Raw genomic sequence first — 26,042 nt, 5'->3', positions numbered from 1 at the left:
ATTTAATGTCTTGCATAGAATTCTCTTTAAGGAATGATGTAACTCATAATTTAATTGGCATGGCAGTCTTTTCTCTTTCTTAAAAATGGAAGATCTTATAATTGACACTTTCTGACATTTGTAGAATTATAATAACTATGTCTGAAGTTATTCAATAGCTTTATTTTCCTCCTATTACCGTTAAAACATTGGAATGCTTTAATGCCTATCTTACATACTATTCTTAAGCAACACTTTTATTTCACCTTGTTTAATGCCACCAAAACTATTTCAAATTACTGATTTTTTAAAAATTCAGCCAGTGTTTACTTTGAGTACCTACTTCTCTTTTTCCTTTCTCACTGTTCTTTAATTTCATTGTCATCTTTTTTTTTTCTTTCTGTATCCAATTGTCTGCTTTCTGAAGGATACATTTTAAAAGTCCCTTCAGTGGAGATCTGTTAGTGATAAACTCTCTCAATTTTGGGGATTTTTTTTCTGAAAAAGTTGTTACTTTGACTTTAATTTTGAATTTGAATTACCTGGATGTAAATTTCTAGATTGGTAGTCTTTTTATTTCTCAGTAATTTTTACTATTGCTGCTACTAAATTAGCTATCAGTTTGCCATTCTTTATTCCTAATCAACTTTTTCTCTGGATCTTTGGTGTTCTGTGGTTCTATTGTGTGTCTAAATGTAGCTTTATTTGTATATTCCTACTCAAACATCATTTTATTTTGTTAGTTTGAATTTTTACCTTTTATCAATTTTGGAAAGTTTTAAAATATTATATCAAATATTGTCTTTTCCATCTAATATCTCCTTCTGGAAATCTTAATCTTATTTATTCACTCATTAATGCATTCTATAAATATTTTTTAGTATCTCCTATCTTTCAGCAATATTCTAGGCATTTGTAATGTAATATTAAACTAAGCAGACAAAAATCATTTCCTCTCTTATCCTTCATATTCTATTCTATTTTATTCTCCACATCTCTTGACCTTTGTATTTTCCATCTCTATGTGATACGTTATGTTTTAATTTCCTCAGCTCTATATTTCAATCCACTGAGTCTTTGTTTAGCTATATCTCATCCACTAATTCATTCATTCATTGAAATTTTCACTTCAAAAATTTCATATGTTTTTTTTTAACATTTTTCTGGTCCTTATAAAAATGATTTGGTCTTTTTTTATATAAAAAATAATTTTTCTTTATACATTAAATCATTTTGAACATATGCTTGCATAACATAATCAACAATTACATTACCTGAAATTATTGAATATTTAATCTATTCTAAATTTCATCTGCTTACATGTGTTCATATTGGCTTATTTCCTTGTGTGTTATAATTTTGGATTTTTGAGTTCACTTTAAAAATAATTTTACCGTGTCAATACTGAATGGCTTGAGTTGAGCGTTTTGCCCCTCAAAGTAGTTTGCTTCTGCTGGAAACTCCAGCAATATTATTGGCTCCGGGACAACTTTTATTGTTGTTACTGCTATTATTGTTAATGTCTTGACTTTGGACAGCCTTAGAATAATAGAATAAATAAGTGTATATGTATGCTTTTAAAAGTAGAAAAAGTGATATAAATATAAAGAATTATTAGCAGGGATGCCAACATAGAATGTGACAATAAGAAGGGAGTAACTATGTGGTCTTTTGTGTTGTACAGTATTAAGTGGTTGTGGAATAAATGTGTAAAAATTGTAACTACAGAAAGAAATATATGTAACTCACTGTGTATTGTAAAGATAAATGCTGCATAGCAGGATATTGTTCTGGTAAAAGTAATAATTCTGCTGCATTAAAATAAAGAATACACACATCAACAAAGGAGGGAAGGAAAAACAAATACACTAAAACAGTTCATCAGATTTAGTGTTGTCCATTCTATGAATGGGAAGGTGGATTAATATCTGGAAATTTCATCTGTATGGTAATATAAAACTTCATATGCATAAACTAGATTTAAAAAAATGGTTACCTCTATAGATACTGGAAGGGCATTTAAAAAAATTAAAACAAATATATAAACTTTGAAAATAGAAAGTGATGCATCCTATATGATATAAAACACTTACGGTATCTTCCTGCATTTGACCATAAATTTTTCTATAAAAAATGAGAAACTAAGATCAGAAATTAAACTAAAATTTTTGCTTTTATCACTCTTATGTGAAATAGCTTAGGAAATTAGAGCTGATTCAATAAGCCTTGAGATATATAAAAGATAGAGATACAAACAGAAATCTTTCTAGAAAATCCAGGAGAATGATCTGAAAAATTATCAAAATTAGGAACAGTGGAGTTAAATATCTGTGTACAAAATAAATACAAAAAAGCTGTAAGTTGACTTAATTAGCAATAACTAAAAGTTCTAATGAGGAAAAAACAAAGATTTTGTTGACAAAAACAACAAATACATGCAGTATACCAGTAAAGACTTTCAAAACATTGTGGAGCTTATATTAAAAAATGGCAAAATTAGTATTGTAAAAGAATTGAGAAATGGAACAAGCACACAGAAAAAGCAGCCTTGAAATATAATCTGACATGTATAAAATAATTACTAAGAAATGAATTATTCAGTAAATGATGGTCGGAGAATTAGATTAGCTATTCAGAATACAGTGTACATCTTTACTTACTTCCATAAATACCAGATAGATTTAAGAGCGAAGTAACTAGTTAAGAAATTAATTTCTAAAATAACAAATGTTAAGTGTTTTGTCAAGTTTTTAATCTAGAAAAATATAGGTAAATTTTTATTAAAACTTTGCTAAGGAAAATGTGATGTGAAAAAAAAAAGCTGCTATAAGAATTAAGGAGAAAGAAAAGAGTATGTGTAGATGGATATTTGCATGCGCTTGGAGTGCCTCTGTGAAGTAGGTGAGAAAATGATGAGCCTGGTTTCCCCTAAGCAACGGAACTGGGCTGAGAGGGAGACTAACATTTTCCTGGGAAACCTTTCTTTGTATCTTTTGAAGTTTTATACCATGTCCATGAATTTCATTTTCAAAAAATAATGATTTAAACAGCTTAAATTTCTAATTTAAGAAAGGAAAAACAATTAAATCCCCAAAGACCAACCAATTTTACTATCTAAAAATCTATCATCAATAAATAGCTGTAAAAAATAAAACTAAAAATAATAGAACATGGAGACATATTTGCAAGCAATATGCCAAATGTTGATTTAAGAGAAAGAGATACTACACCAAAGGAGGACCAAAAAATGAAGTCATCTAAGGAAAAATAGACATAAGATACAATAAGTAATTCCCAAAGGAGGAAATACAAATGGCCAATAAACATGAGAAAATATTCAGCCTCGCTTCTAATCAAAAAAATTCCAAGTAAAACAGCAATGAGATCCTGTTTTTCACTGATCAAATTAGCAAAACAAAAATACTTTGTCCTTGCAAAGGTACAATGGGCAGAGCATGTTTTCACCCAGCTGATGAGAGTATAAAGTAGTAAGATCTTTCTGGAAAACAGTTAAGGAGTTTTGAGCCTTAAAAAGGTTACTGTCCTTTGCCTCAGAAATTTCCACTTCTGGAGAATCTGGGCTCTAAAGAATCTACAGTTTGGAGGAGGTTTCATGCATAAGATGTTTACTGCAGCATTAGTAATAACAGTAAAAAATGATCGTTAGAGCTGGAGCTTGCAGTAGGACAAGAGCCACATCGCTTCCCAGCTCCGACGGCCAATGATGGTGTGAGGTTTCAGTGCTTCACTTCTCTATTGTGTTTTCAGGTTTGTCATTCCACCATGTAGAGTTCACAGTCAGACGAATTTCCCAATTAAAGTGAAGGGCCTACATTTAGATGTTTCTAAGGGGCATGTATCTCTTAATAAAGATAATTAGCTATTTGAAGGAGATTTAAAATAGAGGGATGGAAGAAAATTTGTTGGGGAGGAAAAAATGGGTTTTGTAGTTATTTGAATTGAAAAAGATAGATGAAATGATGTGTTCTATTGTGTACAGGAAAAGAAAGCTTATGATGAGAAATTAAAAAGTTAACTTCAAATATTTCACAAAAGTTACTGAAATGTCAGAGTAAAAATGTAAAGTCTGAGCTGTAATAGACTTAGAAACCAAAATAGTGTGAAGATGAAACTCACTTGCAATTGAATAATTATGTTCCTTTGGACTCTCATAGCTCCCTATACATATATCTGTGATAACACAGAATTGCTTCAGTTTGGCACATGTGAAAATTAGGCTCTTCCACAAGAATTTAATTGTATTGAGCCCTTATTGTATTGAGCTTTACAGCCTCACCTCTTAGCACTCAGTGTGATATACTTGTTGGCTAAATGACTGAGTTTGTATTTTGTTGGTCCTTTGAAGGATAACTTTTCAGAGCATTATTTAACATGAAAGTTTTCTTTCAAATAGGATTACCAAACCAATAACAATGACCAGGCAGTGGTTGAAATCTGTATCACAAGAATCACGACAGCCATCAGAGAGACAGAGTCAATTGAAAAGCATGCCAAGGCCCTTGTGGGACTATGGGACTCCTGCTTGGAACACAACCTGAGACCCTCTGGGAAAGATGAAGACACTCCCCATGCAAAAATCGCCTCTGATATCATGAGCTGCATTTTACAGGTATGTCAGTGTTCAACATCACACTATTTGATACTGGCTTGGCAGATTAGGAGAACATGTGATGTTTCTGAATCAAGAGCCAATGTTTCTGAAGTGTTTGGATACTGTAAAAAGACACCACAAACCATCAATAGTTAAGCCAGACAGGCTTGGTCATTAATAAACCGAGAAGTTTCTCTCAAGCCCTTACTGTATACAAGACACACTATGAGGAGTTCAAAGGAATACCACAGCTAGCTCTAATTTGTCAGGAGAGAAAAGACATGCGCATATAAAATGTTAGAAGTAAAGCAATGTGTGCCAAGATTCAAATGAGATACATTGGAAAAAGCAGAAAAGGAGAACTTTCATTCAGAGAGACCAAAGAGGGGGCGGAGACTGAACTAAGGGGCAATGAGCTTGGAATATGTGGGGAAAAGTAACTTAGTCCTTTTTATGTATATATCTATATGTATTGTGAATTATCCATAATTATATTCGACTGTTCTGATCATGCTTAAATTTTGTCTTTTGGCAAAAATGTGAATTTGGAATTTTGGCTCAGCCAAAAATCAGTTATGTAAGACTGAAATGTTGGGCAGGTCACCTAATTTTCTAAGCCACAGTGTTCTCTGTGTAAAATACAAGTGAAGCAACATTGTCTATGACAAATTTTGTCAATCAATAATATTGATAGGTATTTCTCAAAAAAAAATTCTGCAGTCAAATAAGTTGAGAAACGCTGAATTCAAATGTTCCCTTTTGAGCTATCACAATGCTTTGTAGCATATTAAAGGCTCTGGAAAGTCCTGCAATAAAGAAAGGCTGGTTAGTACAGCATTTTCCATTCTGATTTGACCATGGAGCTTTCTTTCCCCTCCCTACCCCCAACACAACATATATGAATAACCTTCAGAACTATGGTTCCACTAGCACTGTGTAAAGCAGCTAATATTAGTTTCATTTCTTCTCTTTTTCTCACAGTTGTCATTGCTTAACTGGAACAAGTTTCATTTTTTCTCCTTAGTCCAGGGACTGGCCAACTGAACAAAAAGACTCTACACACTATTATACTGGATTTTTTGGTTGTTTGTTTTGTTTTGTTTTTGTTCCTAAGGTTTGGAATGGAAAAGGAGGAAAAGGGGATTTCGACAAAATTAATGAGATTAATGCAACTTGGCTATAACAACAAAGACCTAATATATCTGTTCTTCACTGATTATCTTGAGTATGTTATTGATATACATTAGAAACATAGATTATTTTACTCCAAATTGCCATTCCACAGACATAAGTTGGCTGAACACTCCAGCTCCCAGTGAATTTCAAAACCATTGATCTACATTCTAGAGCAGCACTAACCAACAGAAATAGAATGCAGGCCACAAACACTAGCCACCTATATCATTTAAAATTTTCTGATAGCCATATTAAAAAGAAGTACAAAGAAACAGATGACATCGATTCGATAATATATTTTCCTTAACTCGACATATCCAAAATATTATTTCAACATGTAATCAACATAAAAATTAACGAGATATTTTTATACTATTTTATGTCATGTACTTTTTAAATAATATTTTATTTTTCAAATACAGTTGGCATACAATATAGTATTAGTTTTAGGTGCACACCACAGTGATTAAAACTTTATATAATTTACAGAGTGATCAACTCAATAAATCTAGTAACCATCTGATACCATATACAGTTATAACAATATTATTTATTATATTCCTTATGCTATACTTTACTTCCCCATGGGTCTTTTATGACTATCAATTTGTACTTCTTACTCCCTTTCCCTTTTATACCCCTACCAACGCCAGCCATCTGGCAAACATCAAAATGTTCTCTGTATCTATAAGTTTGTTTCTGTTTTTGTTTATTTTGTTCTCTAGATTCCACATATAAGTGAAATCATATGGCATTTGTCTTTTTCTGTCTGACTTACTCCACTCAGCACAATACCCTCTAGGGCCATCCATGTTGTTGCAGATGGCAAGATTTCATTCTTTTTTATGAATGATTAATATTCCACTGTAGAAATGTATCACCTCTTCTTTATCTATTCATCTATTAATGGGCACTAGGTTCCCTCCAAATCTTGGCTATTATAAATAATGCTGCAATGAACATATGGATTCACATGTCCCTTCAAAACAGTGTTTTGGGTTTCTTTAGATAAATACCCAGAAGTGGGATTACTGAGTCCTTCTTTGTCCTTTGTTATAGCCTTTAGTTTAAAGTCTATTTTATCCAATATGAGTTGCTACCCCAGAGTTTTTTTTTTTTTTCATGAAACATCTTTTTTCATTCCTTTACTTTCGCTCAGTTAAGTGTCTTTCGATCAGAAATGAGATGCTTGTAGGCAGCATGTACATTCAACTACCTTATCTTTTGATTTTAACATTTAATCCATTTACATTTATAGTAATCATTGCTAGATATGTAGTTACTGTCATTTTATTATTCATATTTTTTTCTTTTTTCTTTTTTCTTCTTTTTCTTAAAGTTGTCCCTCTAACATTTCTTGTAATACTGAGTTGGTGGTGATGAACTCCTTTAGCTTTTTCTTGTCTGGGAGCCTCTTTATCTGTCCTTCGATTCTAAATGATAGCTTTACTGGGTAGAGTAATCTTGGTTGTAGGTCCTTGCTTTTCATCACGTTGAATATTTTGTGTCAATCCCTTTTGGCTTGCAAAGCTTCTATTGAGAAATCAGCTGACATTCTTATGGGAGCTCCCTTGTAGGTAACAAACTGCTTTTCTCTTGCTCCTTTTGAGATTCTCTCTTTGTCGTTAACCTTTGACATTTAAATTATGACATGTCTGGGTGTCGGCCTCTTCGAATTCATCTTGTTTGGGACTCTCTCCACTTCATGGGCTTATATGTCTACTTCCTTCACCAAGTTAGGGAAGTTTTCGATCATTATTTCTTCAAATAGGTTTTCAGTTCCTCTATTTCTCTCTTTTCCTTCCGATACCCCTATGATAAAAATGTTGGTGTGATTGATAGTTGTCCCAGAGGCCCCTTAAAATTTCCTCATTTTTTAGATTCTTTTTTCTTGTTGCTGTTCTGATTTGGTGTTTTCTGCTACCTTATCTTCTCAATCACTAATTCAATTATCTGCTTCATCTAATCTATGGTTAATTCCTTCTAATGTGTTCTTTATTTCATTGTATTCTTCATTTTTGACTGGTTCTTTTTTATATTCTCTATCTCCATTTTTATGTTTTCTATTTCTTTACCAAAGTCCTCACCGAATTCATTTTCTCTTCCCCTCAATTCATTGAGCATCCTTACAACTAGTGCTTTGAACTCTGTATCTGGTAGATTGCTTGTGTCCATTTTATTTATTATTTTTCTGGAGCTTTGTTTTGTTCTTTCATTTGAGACATGTTTCTTTGTCTCCTCATTTTGGATGCCACTCTGTGTTTGTTTCTGTGTATTAGGTAGGACCGCTATGTGTCCCAGTCTTAGTGGAGTGACCTTATGTACTAGATGTGCTGTGCGTCCCAGGGGCAGTCTTCCCTGGTCGCTTGAGCTGGATGCTCCAGGTATGTGCCTTGAATGGGTTGTGTGCCCTCTATTTGTAGTGAGCCTTGGTTGCTATTTGCACGTCAGTGGGAATTGACCCTCAGGCTGATTGGTTGTGAGGACTGGCTGGTGAGGGGCTGGCTCTATGTAACAGGATTTACTTTAGCAGGGTTGTGGTGCCTTCCCAGTCTGGCCTATGGGTGTGTTATCCTTGGATGCAACCCTGGGTGGGGCTCCAGCTTTGTCTGAAGTTAGCCACCATGTGTGTCAGCTCCAGGGCCTCCTGAGATGGGCCCTACCAAAGGCTAAGTTCAGCCAAAGCCTGTGCCCTTCATAATGCCATGTGGCTTGAGCCACCAAAGAAATCACAGATGGCTGACACCTACACTGGGCTTAGAGGTGCTTAGAGAGGATAAGCCACTAACAGGCTGGCTACCACTAGTGCCAGGCTTAGGGCTGCTCAGCAAGAGGTATGGGGCATGCTGATGCCAGATGTTGCTTATTTGAGTTTTGGGAGCATTTGAGAGATTTTAAGAGTCCACAACACGACAAGCCATTTGTATAAAAAAGCCTCCAGCTTGGGTGGGGTGGAATTTCACAGAATCACCAGGGCAGAGTGACCAGTGTTAGCCAGATTGATGGAGGCTCCTTCCATCTCACTCCACTGGTTTTCACAGCCAGAAGTTTTGGAGACTTCTCTTCCCAACACTGGAACCCCAGGGTGGTATGGGTCTGGGATCCCTCACTTCTCAGGGAGAAACTCTGCAGCCAAGATATCGCTCATGATTTAACTGCTCCACATCTCAGTTCCTCCTACCAATCTCGAGTTAGCTTCTTCTGTATGTCCTTAGTTGTAAGACTTCTGTTTGGCTAGACTTCAGGGGATTCTCAATAACTGTTGTTCTATATTGTAATTTTAATGTGGTCAAGAGAAGAGGCAAGCATAGCATTCACCTACTCTTCCATCTTGACCAGAAACCTGGTGTATGTTTTAGCAGATATTAATTTGGAATAATTACTTTTAAAGCTGATAGTGGCTCCTGTGTTAGCACAGTTTTAGAGAGTCAGGAAGACTTTCTAGAGATCACATTTGGAAAGAGTTATAGAAAATAACCAGAAATTTCACCAGATAAAAAAGATGGAGTGAGAGGACATTTCAAGCAGAAAAACAAACAAACAAACAAACAAAAACAGCTTTTGCAAAAGTCTAGATTTGTGAAATAAAACCAGGGTCAGAAAATTATAAGCAGGTTGGCCTTTCAAAATGCCCCAAATTTTGGGTAAGGCATTATGTCTTCTACCTAAAATTTTGGGGTGGGGGTGGTAGAGGGGAAGTGAATTGATTTTAAGCTAAAAATTCTAAATTTACTGCTGATCAATGACTCAATGTAAATGAGATTATACTATTATTGAGAGTAGGGCTATGAGTACAAGCACTGATATTTTGGAAAGGGACAGATAAAAATGCAAAGGGATAGGCCTCTTGGTCGAGAGGGACAAATGAATCACAGAAGTGGACAACTCCAGCCCATAGGGCCAGTGTAGGCACAGGGTCTCCTTAGTGTGTCTTCCAAGGAGGCAGACAGTATTAGAATGGAAAGCGCGAAGTCCTAAAGGCAAACTTGCCTTTTATCCCAAAAGCCAGTGATTCGTTCAGGCCATCCTTGAGGATATGCTCCCAGAAATCAGCCCCAGTAACTCAAGGCAAGGCTATGGTTGCAGCACTGACATTTAGCTATCATCACATTTTAAGGAGAACTTTTTAGGCCTGCAGTAAATAATGAAAAGGTAATTTTATCCTACTTGTAATTTGGGTTCCTGTGTGAACCATGTAGAGATCCAGATGACTCATAGTCTGTTCTGTGTTTTTTTTTTTTTAGAAAGATAAAACAATAGATTAACTTTCAAAATCATCCTTAGCATTTTTAACTGGTACAACATAAAAAGAATGATTTCCTCTCTACCTCCCTCACCTCTCCAGATAAACATCCCAGCGTCCAGCAAGAGCCCACCAGTTCTTACCATGTCCTTGTCCATTTCACTTGACTTTTTCCCCTGGTCACTTCACTGTCATTTCAAACTTATATATGTTGACTCACAACAGAACCTTTCTGTCTTATTTTTCCCCCTTTTCAACCTACACTCCAACCTACCTCAAGGACCATTCCTATTCCTCTTTGAATGAGTAACTACAGTGAATCTTTTCTTTTCTTGGTCCCTAAATTTATGAATTTGCCACATTAATCTTACAGTAACTTCTAAAATTCCAGAATTCACCTCCTATAACTTCCTCAATATAAAATCACTACGGGTGGTGTGCAGTATGCACTTGTGAGTTCTGCTTTCTCTTGCCTTGGGTGATATGCTTTCACCAACTCACCTCATGTCCTTAGATGAGCCTCTCGACCTGTCATCTAAAATAAAAAACAAAGGACGAACCAGATGATCTCTCAAATCACTTCTTGGTTTGAAATTCTGACTCACTTAGGAAATGCTGAGAGAGATAGCATAATAAGGAGATTTAGAGCTTGAGGGAATTAGAGTTCGATGCTCTTGGTCTTATATAAATAAAGGAACTTAGTTTATTTCTCTAAGCCTCTGTTCTGCTACCTGTAAAATGGACATAACAAACTTGCTGCTCAAGGAGAGCAGCTTTTATTACAAAAGCAATCTCCCTGTGTAGTCTAGCCACTATCCAGAAGTACCTATTTTACCATGGCTTTTTTCTCTGACCAGATTTTGATGTGGAGTTAATCAATATATATTTCTTTGCCCCTGAAAAAATCCTGAAAGGGACAATAACCCCCTAGAAATCATATTACATTCTAAAATAAATCTAAATGTGAAGAGGGTTGAAAAAAATTAAATGCACCTCAAAGAGGTTGAAATTATCAACATGGCTGATGTGCTAGAATGAAATTCTAGAGAACCAAGGGAACTACCAGCCTGACATTGAGAGCCAGTGTCTGGCTTTACCCTTACTGTACTAGTTAAAGCCTCTTCCCCAACCAAATCACTTAGCAGAGGTATTGTCAAGGAAGCGCTGCATTTCGTTTCTTTCTCCACCTCTGCTCACACTGTTGATGACACCTATAAAGAGGAAGATTAGATTACCCAAGGGGATTATCTGGAGGGTGGAAGGAAGAATAGGAATAATCCCCAAATCTACTATTGGAAAATCAGGAAGTGTCCATTTTTCCTCTTTATGGAGGGGCCTATTTTCCATTCTCCTTGACTATACACTTTAATTTTCTTATTTTGTCTTCTCCATTTAATGTTGTATGAAGATTTAAAATCTGCCCCTGGTTGGCATTGCATCTGAAGTGCCTTGGACAGTTTTGAGAGCATTTCCATTGTCACTCTAGAGACAGGACTGGTTATGTTGGTCTAGAAATTGATTCAGTAGATAAGCCCAGCTCTGTAATTTACTTGCAGTGTGAGATCGGGCAAATTAATCTTATGCCATCAGTTTTTCATTTTTAAAATCAGATGATAAGAATACTTGCCTATTGAGTTTGATGTGAGGGTTAAATGAATAGTCATTTAAAAATAGACATAAAATCCTTAGGACATAGGAAGTATTGCATGAATATTGACTCTGGTCGATATCATCATTAGCATCATCTACAGCAGACTCTAAACTAGCACTCAACACTTTATAACAAGCTATCGATTTAATTTAAAGCCATTGTTTGTTGCCTGTTTCCTCCTCTCCAAAATATAATCTCTGTTTTATTCACTGATGTAATCTTGGCACCTAGAACAAGTGAATGGCACACAGTAGATGCTCAAAATAATATTGATTTATTGAATGACCGAATGAACAAATAGCTCATGAGATGTGTCTGCTTTCTGGCTTCCACACAAGCTACCCTTCTCCCCAGAATGGACCATGGTCCTTATTTCTCTATTAATGCCATACGAGATGGTGGCACGAAATAGTAGATTGGGACACACACCTCCAGATTCCTGAAACTCGCTCTCTCATTATCTGACAGAAAATACACTAGGAAAACTTAGGAGTATATGCCATTTAGATTTTATATATAGCTATGCTGCTAAGAACCAAACATTGTCTTTGCAAATCCAAATTTATTTTAATTATCTGATCAATGATATGGAATGAATGAACATAAAATAGCTATTTTAGTAAACGATGTTTACTGTTTCTTGAGGTTACTATTTTATGGCACTCACTTGAATTCAAGGCCTGAGAGCCAAAGAACTTTTTAGTGGCTATCGCCTCAGATAGATATCTCTTCTACTTAGCTTTATTCTTTTCAATTTTAAAACACTGGGAAATGTTCCCAACATTCATTTTCAAAAGGAAAAACTCCACTGAAACCTCAAATTGGTGCTAATCTAGTTAGAAATATAATTCTTGGCATCCGTAGAACAAAGGCCTCTTGTTCTGCTTTTCCAGCTAGATATAACTGTTCCCATGAACGTGTCTTTATTTCTACCCTGTACTTCACTAAATTTGTTCCCTGAGTACTGGCTACTAAATTGTGTGTAAGATGATACACATACCAACATGCTCACATCTGAACCGAGTAGCAAGATCTATCATAGGCTCTGGCATTAACAGCCGCTGCTAAAGTGATTTATTTGTGCAAGTAATCATAGGGCTTTCTTTACATGTGTGCCATTAGCATTCCCGTGATCCAAATAATCCCAGTGATGAAACAATGTCATAGGCCTGAGATCTGCATTAGCAACTATTTTTGCTTCACTTGAGAGCAAAGCTCAGCTTTTAGAAGGAGGCTGTATAGTACCTGTCAGGTCCTAGGACCCGTGTCTGTCCAGGCTTATCTTGGCCTCCCAGCCCCTCACTTACATCCTATTGCTGTCAGCAATGCTTGTGGCTTCCTAATCCACTGGGAAGTGTCTGCACGCTGTTTAGAGACTGTGAGTCTCTGGTCACAATTCCTCAGTGTTTATATGAACTATTTGTTCTTTGCTTAATGTTTTACTTCTCCCGTCATTTGAGAGATTTCCAGATGACATATATGGAAGGAAAACAGAAAAATAGAGCACGTTAAAATTTTGCATTTTTTTCCCCAAATAATGACATTATACATGTAGGGGGAGATTTTATATAATTCACTTGGCTCCATACTTTAAAGACTTTAATAGCTGCCCACTATTTTTCTCAAAAACATCTAGAATTATGGCAAAAATAAAAAAAAAAAAGATCAAATTGGCTAAGACAGCCTGTTATTTCATTGTTGCTGGCAAGCATTAGCTCACACCCAACATGCAAAACACCAGTTGCTGGGAATACTGATTTCCACTGTCTGTGTCAACTGTTAGTTAGGAACACTTGAATTGTACTCCCCATGCAACCATGTGCAGTTTCTCAGTAAATTACATGTAAATGGCTTGGAGACAGAGTCCTCCAATGAAAGACATGTACCTCCTCTATAGCTGGGACTTGTTCTTGACTAAAGATACAAAGTAGGTAAACTTGAGCCTGTAGTTCTTCATGGGAAAGCTCTGAGAAGCATTGTGTGATTGTGTTTCACTCTCCAAACTAGGGCTTTGACTTGCTGTCATAGCGACATAGATGTGTCATTTAAAACTTAAACCAGCAAAAAAAAAACTACATGTAATGGAGAGATTGGCTATCTATAGTGCCGACCCAAGAAATTGTATAGTAAGACTGAGGGGTTTGAGAAACACTAATCGAAGTAATATGAATATAACTGCAAGGAAACAGGGATAGATTATAATTGAGGAAATGGACAAATTAATTGGTCTTCCTAAACACCACATGTCTGAAGAGTGTGTCCACAAAAAGAGAATGCTTAGCATGGGGTCGTTATTTTGGCCCATTTACCCAGCCCGGGGATGGGGAGAGGACAGTAGAATAAGAGTGGATGGAGCCTAAACATGATAATGAGAAAGTCTCAGTAACTAGACCTGGTGATTTGGTTGTAGGGCAGGAGTGTTATTTTAGTTTTCACATGGTCTAAATGAACTATACCTCAGGATCTCTCTTTGCTCCAGTCTGATCTTGAGCCTGTGAGCGAACATTCTGGTTAGTAATCTGGCTCCTGGTATCCTACTGATGTGAAAAAGATACCCTAGATGTGACCTGGGAAAGACCCTTACCGTGGATGAGTAAATTGGCATGCCTCATAATGTACCAGCCTTTTGGAAGTCCATTAATGTAATCCCTAAGTGGATCCAAAGAATGTTGTATGGCTGACCAAGCACATGCCCAGACTTCTAAAGCTGAAGGCAGAGGAGTAGTCAATATCCTCGAGAGGCCTCATAGTTCATCATATCAGTACTAGTCCAGTTCAATCAGGTCCAGTTAAATTCACCAAGAGGGAGACATGAGATAAAGGCAAAGCCTGGTATCAGAGGAGTAAAGCTGCAGGCCATGGTCTCGATAGTCAGATCCTGTTAGGAACTCTGTGAGGTTAGAACAGAAACCTAGTGAGTGGAAGTGCTATATAAGTAGGATTTGTCACCAAGGAATAAGGTCAGAGCTTTCATCATGGCTGACTCAAAGGTGGGACTTTAGGTTGGGTTATTGAATATCTATTTTTTCTGCTCAGAAGTCAGATTGACCCTTGAGTCTAAAAAATAGGTGGAACTACAGGAATGAATTGAGAATTTATCAGGCCAATTTTTGTTTCTAGAAGCTTGGAGGGAAAAACTTTAGAATAAGAGACTTAACTAGCTCACTTAAAGAAAAAGAAAAAACAGAAAAAAAATTAGAGATCGAATTGGTCTAAGGCACAGCCTAATGCTTGAGGCTCAAAAAATGTCACCAGGACTTGTTTTTTCTCAACTTGTCTCTCAGATATATCCATATGGCTTTGAATCTGAAACAAATTTTCTCCTTCTCAGGTCACAAGATGGCGGCAGCTACTTGATCTTTCATTCTCAATTTGAATCTATCAGAAAACAGAAACCTCTTTCACAGAACTCTTTAATGGCTCCTTAATTATAACTGGGTATCTTGCCCATTCCTGAACCTATCACTTGGACCAGGGAAATGTGATTTTCTGGTCAATGTTTGAGCCATTTGAACACTTTCGAAGCCAAGAGTGTCAATGTCTTCATTAGAATTACCTGAAATGGTGAAAGTTGAAACCTGCTAAGTAGTATGTGACAAGTCCCCCGCCCAATCAACCAGCCCTGGAAATGAATGGTGCTGGGGCACTGGGCTCATACCAGGCCATCGTTGGCAGTGGGAATGCCAGAGGGAGGGATAGGAATGAGCGGGGTTCCCCATGCCCCTCCTTCCTTCCCACCACATTATAGTCCCAATGACAACTATAACAATAGAGTTACATTTTTTATTAGTTTTTCAATTTGACAGATGTTTACTGAACACTACCATAAACCCAGAATTGTGGAAAGTGATAGAGGAGATAATCCATGGTGGAAAGATAAAAGCACCTTTCACATGAGCAGTTAGAGAATAACAACCACTTTTTATTTCTAATATAAAAATGTAGAGCCAGCTCCCCAAACACACATGTGCTGTGCAACTTTTGCCCTAGAGTTAGTCTAAGGAGTGAGGTTGATGGTCAGAATGGTAGATGGTAGTGAAGACATACCATTCACTTTTAAGAAAACATGTTATATTTTCCAAATATTATTATCTAATTAGGTAATCAAATGCTAATAGCATTATTTTATATGTTAGATATTGATGTTCGGTCACAAAGTAAATCAAAAAGAGAATTATTTTAGGATATAGAATTCCTTTAGATTTAGTTATTATGTTCATTCATTTGTTTTTCTTCTGTCTTTCATTAGCTGAAACTTTAGTTTTTAAGATACGGTCCAAAAGGAACTTGTTCAACATTCCTTGAGTTATTTTCCCAAGTATAAATCTGATGAGTTATTCCTCTCACCAATTCCAAACCTTTAGCATGGCATGCCAGACCTCTCAAAACCAACTCCTGTTTACCTCTCCAGTCCCAGCTGTTCACATGCACCACACTCCAGCCATACTGAACTATTAGAATTCCCCAAATGCATAAGCTCTCTCTTTCACCTCTGTGCCTCCACCTATATTCTTTTCCTTCTGCCCACTCTTTTTCTTGCCATCGCCCAGCAATCTCTTGTTCATCTATTAGGTCTCAGCTGAAGCATCACCTCCTCCATGAAGTCTTTCTTGACCGACCTCCTCCCCTAGACTGGATTAGGTGCTCCTTCTTTGCTTCATCAGTACCCTGCACTTTACCTATCATGGCCTTCTTAGCCTATGCCCTTAATAGCCTGTTTGCCTTTAAGTCTTCCTAATAAGAACAAGAGTTTTCAGAGTTCCCAAATACCATGCAAATAGGGTGGGACCTTTGTTTTTACAGTTGCATTTTGAGAAATAGTCTTGGGTCAATCAATAAATGAATGAATAGTAAGACACTTATTATTTGCTGTTTTCTTACACTTCCTCAGAATTACACCCGGGCCCCTGTGATGGCACTAGCCATCCCCATTGCCGTGAAATTCCTCCACAGAGGCAACAAGGAGCTGTGCAGGAATATGTCCAACTACCTGTCTCTGGCTGCAATTACCAAGGCGGATCTCCTGGCTGATCACACAGAGGTTATAGTAAAGAGCATACTCCAAGGTACAGTGTGAAGGCTGAGGGTGGGGACCTGTTGTAGACGTCATTTAAAAGTATTTTTGTGTAGTTACGGTTTGTGGAAAGTGAGACCTAGAGTATTGAGAGGTATGTTAGATTCTCTGCTTTGCCACTAGTTGACTTGTGAACATGAATAAGGTTACTCGGGTCGGCTGAGTCTGTGTCTCTTCACCGGGCAGATGAATTATTGGGACTCTTAGAGGAGTTGTAAGCTTCCTTCCACGTTCAGATCTCTCAGTCTGGAGAACTGTTTTCCATGATTCCGGTCACCTGGTCTGGCTGCTTACTCTAGAGAGCCGGTCTGTACTGAGTGGAATGTACCCCACTGCTCTTGGGAGCAGATGGAAAACCTCTTGTTCTTTTGGTTTCCAAAAGCAAGAAATGTTCGATGAAACACACCAGAAAATGTGTAAAGTCTTCTTAAATGTGAACATGATTGGCGACTGATTTATAATTGTGTTAAATGCTATTATAAAAACTCAAATCGGATCACCTCTATGAATTCTTTCACATTTGAATGAAAGAGCAAATCAGTCTACTCAAAATATTCTCTTTGCCTTGTGTTTTATCCTTTGGTTTGAGATCTATCTGAAACCATTTTTGGTTTTTTTTTTTTGGATTTGGGATCAGAGGAGAATATGCGGTATTATTTGATATGCACCCAAATGCCCCCAGTTCTCATTAATAAAAATGATTATGTGATTACATTTTACTGACACCTCCTCTTCACATGTTCAAGGTGAGCATCAAACCCCTGTGAAGCGCTCCTACACAAAATATTTCTTAGAGTTCCCGAGGAAGTCCTACATTTGCTCTCTTCCTGAAGTATCCAGACCCGCGCACAAGCCTATGCTGATTCCTTCCCTGTGTCCTGGCATGACATGCTGTGGTGGTGCCCACCTCCACCACCCTGAGCCCAGCCAATGCTGTAGCTGCTACCATTAAGATCCCAGGAACAGACTCCATTCCACAGTGCCCTGCCTGTCTGTCCTTTTGTGCTGTTCCACTTGAAGCTTCAGGAGCCACCAGCTCTCAGTCCACTAATGCTGTGTGGCAGCCTGTGGCAAGATAAAGGAGACTATCTGTCTTTCTCCTTTGTGTTTCAGTTTAGTAGACAGGCTTTGGAGCAGAGTTGTTTGACTCTCAGTGCCAAACTGTGTTACCGAGTTTGCCATCAAATAAATGGTTCTGTTTTATCTAAAACTCTCTTTTTCCTGGGCTTCACTATTGACCCAAGAATCAGGCTAGTGACAAATTGGTCCTCTAATACTCAAAAGACCCTATGGCCTGCCCAGGATTAAGGTTTTGTTCATTGTGCCAAACATTCCCAAGAAGAGTTCTTAGCAACCCCTTCCTGCATCTGACCAGCTACCCCAATGGTTTGCCAGATACTCCCCTATAAAGAGTTGTTATCGATATTACTAGTCGATAGCATTCATTTCTCATTTCCTTTAGCCATGGGATTGAATTGCTAATTTCACTTTATACATGATATTAAATTTGCTAAAAGTCTAGAAAAGCAACTGTGTTTTTTTCACCACTTTGGATACGTATTTGGAACAGATTTTATAGGAAATACAAACAGTTATAGCCACCACACATTTTAAATCCATAAGAGACTTGCAAGTAACTGATTTATGAAAAAAAAAAATTAAATTGTCTCTTTCTAGCTGCCAGGAACTTAGGTCATGTATTTGAGTTTGGTTTATTTTTGTTTGTTTTTTTTGTTTTTTGTTTTGTTTTGGTTTGGTTTTGGTTTTTTGAAATTCACTTTCAATGACAAAGATATCTTTTGAAATGCAAAATTCGCTTTCTCAATTCACTTCAAGCATTTGAAATAAACAAATGATTCGGTTTATTTAATATGGCACAATGAAAATTACCATAAAATATGTGATAATTTGACCTAAAAGGTTGGGGCTACATATTTTGTGGTTTAGATTTTTAGGACAGATATGTGTGTAAAACTCTACAATCAGCCACATGACCACATCAAACTTCGAGGTTCAAAGCAAAAATGATCTTGCTGTCTCTGAGTAGTAAATTTTCTGCTCCGCAAATCTTTATCCTGTATCCCCTGCCATGTAGCCTTAGAAGCCACCATTAAGATTTCTTTTTTCTTAACCTGAAGTTTTCTCCCTGTTAGAACTTCCTCCTTGGCTTATATTATCTCTAATTTTCATTCTCCCATTTTTCTACTTCTACAGAAAACTCTAAAGTATTGCAGTTATTTGATTTAATCTAAGTTTTTACAAGACTAGAATTATAGAAGTGTAGAATCTTAGGTTGGGACATTAAACATGATTTTGCTCTGTTACCCAAGCAATTCTTGAATCTCCACCAAATGCTCATCCATTCAATAACAACAATAATACCAAATTTATTTTGTGCTCTCTTTATGCCAAATACTGTATTAAGCACTTGATGATGATGATGATGATGTTGATTAAGAAGAAGAAGGAGAAGAAAAAGAGGAAGAAGAAGAACAAGAGGAGGAGGAAGAGGAAGAAGAAAGAGAATAAGAAAAGGAGAGGAGGAAGGAGAGGAGAAGAGGAAGAGGAAGGAGAAGGAGAGAAATGAAGGAGGTGGAATAAGAGGAAGAGGAGGAAGAACTCCTCACTGGAACACATAACTGAAAAGTGCATGAATATATCAGGATTTCCATATGGTTTAATTCAAGGCTCAGTTATGGTCCCAAATGTCATTACTCATCTACGCTTCCTGTGGATTGATTTCACTCTCGTGCTTCATGTTATGGGCCTCTGAAGCTTCCAGCTTATATCACCATAAATACCAATTAAGCAAAGAAACTCCATATCCAGTCTCATTGTCTCTGTTTTACCTAACATGGGTCACATTCCCATTTATAGCCTTATGGACTTATCTTTATCTTTACACTTTCTTCTTAAGAGACTCAGCTTATTGTTTTGATATGCCAAGATATTAGATAATGATTATTCCATATTAATGTATCTGTAGTTCTTCTGAGGTTCTCATCATCTGTAAATTTAATGAAAAGAACCATTCTACCTTCATTTTAAAACACTAGCGAAAAAGTAGGCCAGAGGGGGCCAAGCAACCCGTATTGTGTACCAGTAGTGACTTCCTGTTACACTGGTTGATATTATTCAACTGATCATATTTTTCAATTGTATTATACATGTCTATCCCTGATTCCAAACCAAATGTCTCCTTTATGCTTATAAGCCAGTCATGAGAGACTTTGTCAAATGAGCTTGTGTATTTATCCCTAAAGCAAATATTTCAATAGTTCTAAGCCAGTTTTTGCTACTTCTCATTATTAATGGTTATATATAAGTAATAGTTTTACTTTTACATTAAATTTAAGTACAAATTCATTTTATTCAAATTGTTTAGTTTCCATTTGTCTCTTTGTGTTTTCTGAACTCTACCAGTTAGAAGGAAATTGTGAAAGGTTCTGCCTTTTGGAGAAACAATTAGAGACATTAGCAGAGTGTTGTCATAATTTATATTTGAGAGCTAAAGGCATGAAAAATTTGGCTATTTCTATATCAAATAAGAAAACTCCATCAGCATTTTTATATCAACTCCCCCTCCCACACACACACACAAAGCAAAAGCAAAAACTGTCTCTTTTAGTTTTATAGGCAAATTAGAATAAATATACAAGGAATAATTATAATCTTACCTAAACTTATTCAGATAATTTGAAAAGCACATTCTCTAATTTTACAATGCTCATATAGTCATGATATCAACACCAGACAAGAACAGTAGAAGAAAAGAAAGTACAGGCCCATTTTAATTATAACATAGATGTACAACATATAAAAAAAAATTTAGCAAAATGACTCCAGCAATGCTTAAAGTAAATAATAGTTAACATTTGCTGAGTGCTTTCTCTGTACCAGATCCTGGTATTTTAATTTATATAACTCTCTTAAGTACCTTATGAAGGAAAAATTATTATCTTCATTTGATAAAATTTATAATGACCAAGTTGAATTTATCCCAGGAATGCAAGGACGGCTTAATATTAAAAATGTAATTTCCTACAATAAAAGACTAAAGGGGGAAAAAATCATGTGATCAGTTAAAGCATTTCATAAAATTTAGTACCCATTCATGCAAAAAAGTTTTTTTTAAAAAAATATATGTATGGTGGTGAAATATTTGAATTACTCCTTTAAAGTTGAGAATGAGACAAGAATGCCACTAAATCTACTTCTATTTTACTACAACACTATATAATTCTGATTATGAGAATCATAAAGGAAGTAACAAAACAATTATTACTTCTAAAAAATATGATTATCTATAGTAGAAAATCCAAATACTTTGAAGTCAATTAATTGCTGGATTTAAGATCAATTAATAGAAACCAGTTGTTTTTCTCTTTACCAGTAATAAATTAAAAGTGTAATAATAAAAATATTAAAGTAGCAAAACAAATGATACACAGAGAAAAAGATGTGTGTGACTTTTGAAAATAAAATAATAAAACTTCATTGAAAATAATTCAATGAAGGTAAATAAAAGGTAAGCAAATGGAGCAATAAACCATGTTCATGGATAGGAAAACTTGAAGTAGCAAATATGTCGATGTTCTCTAAGCTAATCTATAAATGCAATGAAGTTTTAATAAAATCCCAACAAAGATTACCCTGAAAGATGACAAGCTGATTTCAAAATCACAGGTAAGATTCATTGACAGAGAGCCAAAACCATTTTTCAGGAGAAAATTTTTGCGGAGGAAGGATAAGTAGTAACTTCCAAACCAAATACCAAGACAATGTAAAATCATAGTACAGACGATCCCCAATTTACAATGGTACAACTTACAATTTTTTAACTTTACAAAAGTGTGAAAATGGTACATATTCAGTAGAAACCAAACTTCAAATTTTAAATGTTGATCTTTCCCCAGGCTAGCCATATGCAGTACAATACTCCTAATGCTGGTCAGCGACAGTGAGCCATGGCTCCCAGTCAGACATGCAATCATCAGGGTAAACAACTGACACTGTGTTGCTCGGGTTTTTTGGATATTGTCTTTTGTGTTTTTGTATCCCATCATGTCTACAAAATGCCCATCTGTGTCTCCTGTTTCTAGTGAGAAAAAGAGAGCAATTACACTTGAGATGGAACTCAAGATAATTGCCCAACTGTAGGCTAATGTAAGTGTTCTGAGCATGCTTAAGATAAGCCAGGCTAAGCTATAGTGTTTGGCAAGTTAGATGTATTAAATGTATTTTCAGCTTAATGGTATTTTAAATTTATGTTGGGTTTATCAGGACACGGCCCCATCATAAGTTGAGGAGCATCTGTAATTAACATGCTGTAGCACTGGTGCAAGAACAGGCAAATAGCCCATGGACTATAATAAAGAGGCAAGAAACACATCCATGCACATATGGAAATTGCATATCGGCAGGGGAATCTTCACAATGAATAAAGATAGGCTAGTCCCTAAGTGGCTCCGGGACAACTGTCCATATTACAACAGGCATAAATTAATTTCATGTGGAATAAAGACCTAAATATAATAGGCAAAATTTTAAATATCTTCTTTTCTAAAATACAAAATCTATTCACGATTTAAAAAAAAAAAATCTTTCAGCAAACTAACAATTGAAGGAAACATCCTTAATCTAATAAAGGATATTTACAAAAACCCCACGACTTAATGAGGAAATAATGAATGTTTCCCCTTGAATTAAAAAATAAGACAAGGATGTCATTTGGGTAATAAATTTGTTTTCCACTTAAATCATAGCAGAGGTAATTGCTTATGTTGTAACATCAGAACCTTTTCAGAGTGGGAGAGTTGCTTTCTAATGGTCCTGAGTAATTCTCCAATCTTGTTCTTTCCCATGTGATGATGCTATGTAGAACCTGTTCAGTATTGGAATATAAAGGCATAATCAATGCTTAGTGCAGCATGAGTTGGCATATCTTTCACCAAAGAAGCTAATAATATTATTGGAAACCCCTAAAATGAGAGTCTCTTCAACTCTGAGGGGTTATTTGAGGGCTCATAGGAAAACCTTTTCCAAGTTTTGATTTAAGACTCTGTGATGTAATGCACACCACTGCTAACAAACTAAAGCGGTGATGTCCCTTCCTCTGCATTTCTGAATCGATGGTCATAATAAGGAAATACCATGTCCCTCTGTCAATATGCCTTTCACATGGTCCTCTGGCACAAGTAACAAGATGACTTCAAATGATTTGAAACTTAAGTAGAAGGGTTTTGGAAAGAAAATGTAATATTGTCTCAGCAAGAGTCCAAATTCCTTTCTGACTTATGGGCAATAACCTAGAAAAGACTGTCTAGTTAATTATGATAGATTCACCTCATTTCTTTCTCAATGTGAGATAAAACTCAAACCACTGATGAGTGCAATGTCTCAGAAAAAATGAAGATGGAAATTGGCCCCCTCCCCCCATTTATTATGGCAGTAATAATATGTACCACCTAGGGTGGATGTGAGGTTTAAATAGATAAAGCAGAAATACTTTGTACTATAGTTCCCATGCTTTCTGATTTTTCTTAATATCATCATCATCATCATCATCATCGTTGTCATTATTAATTGAGTATCATATACCATGTGTCAGGGCATAATAAAATACTGAAGCAAGAACCATATCCATTTGTAGAGTTTCATAATCCCTGGGAGATATATAGCCATTAAAAATTCATGATACAATTATTCTTAAAGAAAAAGGTTTTTTAAGTTCACCATATTACAGGTTGTTGAGAAAGAATTTATTAATAAATATTCTAGGAAATGGATGACTAAGCAATCTTATTAAGAATATTCAACCTGAATACTTATATACATAGGGAAATATTAAATGTAACGTTATAAAAAGCCAACCCAAATGTGGATTAAGAAATAGAGGCATTTTTTGAATATATATATGTTCTGAGTTGTTAACCACATCTTAGATGAGGTGCTTGGCAGAGTTTGCACCTTTTCGACTCCACCAGCAGATGTTGCTATGCAGTAGAATAAGGCCTGTCCAGATATGAGCATCTATATGCTGAATTTCTGAGAATGACTTAACCCTAATGGAAGAGAATCTTTATATTTGTTTGTATTTTGTTTGCTTATTTTCTATTTAATCCACTGGGAATGGCTTGGGAAAATATTTTTTAAGATAACTTATTTCAAATATTATTTTATGGGTTAGAAAGCACTTTTAGTTACATTATCTGTTTTTATGTCATTTTCATAATAACCCTTCAGCAAGGTAAACAAGTCCTGCTAACCCTTACTTCTTGGCTAATTTGAGATTGATAAAGATTATTTGGCAGGCTCAGCTTTTTATAGTTAGTAGGTGATGGTGTTAAGATTTGGATGCTGGATTTCTGAACGCAAACCCAGCAAGATTTCTTCTATACTTCAGATTTATAAAACTGAAAGCCAAGTGTCAGCGATCTGAGTTTTCAAGTTCACTGAATTCAAGAATATATAAATAAATGTTACTTTGACCAAGTTAAGTTACTTTAACTTTACAAGTGCTATTGCTTAAGTGGCTAAAAGATAGTTTTGGGAACATTTGGCCTTAGTAGTCTTCTCAAAAAAGAGCTTTCTAATATAAAAGATAATTAGATGAAATAAATTCAGTTATAATTTCTTCTTTGTTCACAAATCTAATTCTTTGTTAAAGTAAATTAATTGTATATATCAAGCTCTAAAATTCTACAAAATACAGTTAGTAATCAAATGTTCTAAATGTATTTTTAACAAATTAATACTGAATTAAAAGCCAATTTATATTGCAATAGAAAAGGAAAGTGTATCACCTCTGTTTTGTTCTTATATTATCACTGCAAAAAAGTTGTTCTGCCGATATACATACATATGTTCTAGAGTGACAAAGTGACAAACTGTCACAATTTGTCTAGAACTAAAGGCTTTCCTGGGACATAGGACTTCCAGTGCTAACGCTGAGACAATCTTAGGCAAATCAGGACAGTTAATCACCCTAACTCACACATATAATATTTAATAATTTACACAGGTGGAACATATTATACTTTTCCCTTTTAATAACTTGAATCATCTTGCATAATTATTTTACTGTGCCATAATATGGCCATACCCTTAATAACCGTTTTAGTGAATGAAACTCTGCCAATGTGCTAAACTAAAACAGCATACTAATATTTCTTTTTAGATATTTTATATCAGTTTTACACATTTCTTATTTTCTCTTTTGGCTGTCACTATGTATTCTAAAACAAATTAAATTATGTTAAAAAAAATTGAGATGACCAACTTCCTGAAATTTGTAAAATGTATTTTCTAAGTATAGTTTATGAGGGTTTTAAAATTTTTTTAAATTATAGTTGACATACAATATTAGTTTCAAGTATATGACATGGTGATTAGACATTTATATGCATACCTTACTAAGTGATCACCGCGATAAGTCTAGTACTTATCTGGCACCACATATAGTTATTAGGATATTATTGACTATATTCACTGTACTGTATATTATATCCTTGTGACTAGTTTTTTAACTGGCAGTTTGTACTTCTTAATTTCTTTCCCCTTTTTCATCCATCCCCTACTCCCACACCCCTGGCAACCATCAGTTTGTTTTCTGTATCTATGAGTTTGTTTCTGTTGTTTTGTTTGTTCATTGTTTTGTTTTTAGATTCCACATATAAGTGAAATAATATGGTCTTTGTCTTTCTCTGTCTGACTTGTTTCACTTAGCATGATATCCTCTAGGTCCATTCATGTTGTTGCAAATGACTAGATTTTGTTCTTTTTAATGGCTGAGTAATATTCCATATCTTCTTTATCCATTTGTTTCTCAATGGACATCTAGGTTGCTTCCATTCTCGGCTATTGTAAATAATGCTGTGGTGAACATGGGAAATCCATGAGCATTTTGAGGGAATAAAGTTCATGGTCTTTCTAATTTAAAAAAATTGTTCTACTGGATCAGGATTAAATTATATAGTCAGTTAATTGTGGGATTAAGGCTATAGAAGTGTATCTTTCTCTCATGTAAAAGAAGTCTAGGGATAGGCAGCTCAGGGCTGGCAAGGCAGATACCATTGAAGACCCAGCTTCTTCTCTATTTTTATGCTGAATTTTATGTTCTAAGATGGTTGCTGGGATCCCAGCCATCATTACCATATTCCAATCAGTCAGAAGGAAGAAAAAAAAGAGAAACACATTCACTGTTTCAATATCAGCCAAAACTTAGTCATATGGCCACACCTACCTGCAATTAATGCTGTAAAATACCGACTTTAGTCTGAGTGCCCATATGTGTTACGTAGGTGGG

At 35.7% G+C, this 26,042-nt stretch overlaps 1 protein-coding gene across 11 annotated transcripts in view; it reads left to right on the top strand.

The window, feature by feature from the left end:
- The window catches only part of VEPH1 (ventricular zone expressed PH domain containing 1), a 211,450-nt gene that overhangs the window by 42,503 nt on the left and 142,905 nt on the right, over positions 1 to 26,042 (top strand). For 8 of the 11 annotated variants that reach the window (XR_004950618.1, XR_004950617.1, XM_036219927.1 and 5 more), the window contains 2 exons: positions 4,394 to 4,609; positions 16,553 to 16,727. Coding sequence is in view for 9 of the 11 variants with exons in the window: in XM_036219927.1 (XP_036075820.1) it covers positions 4,394 to 4,609; positions 16,553 to 16,727 (391 nt within the window). In the remaining 2 variants the exon portion in view is untranslated. Of the gene's footprint in view, positions 1 to 2,786; positions 3,748 to 4,393; positions 4,610 to 16,552; positions 16,728 to 17,481; positions 17,946 to 18,949; positions 19,151 to 26,042 lie in introns of those variants that run through there. The other 3 variants (XM_036219932.1, XM_036219931.1, XM_036219929.1) reach the window with 3 other exon arrangements.

Source organism: Rousettus aegyptiacus, unplaced genomic scaffold (assembly GCF_014176215.1).
Source record: "Rousettus aegyptiacus isolate mRouAeg1 unplaced genomic scaffold, mRouAeg1.p scaffold_m13_p_4, whole genome shotgun sequence".
Classification (NCBI taxonomy): Eukaryota; Metazoa; Chordata; class Mammalia; order Chiroptera; family Pteropodidae; genus Rousettus; species Rousettus aegyptiacus.
Note: the sequence above shows the minus strand (reverse complement) of the source record. Positions and strands in the feature narration are given on the sequence as shown.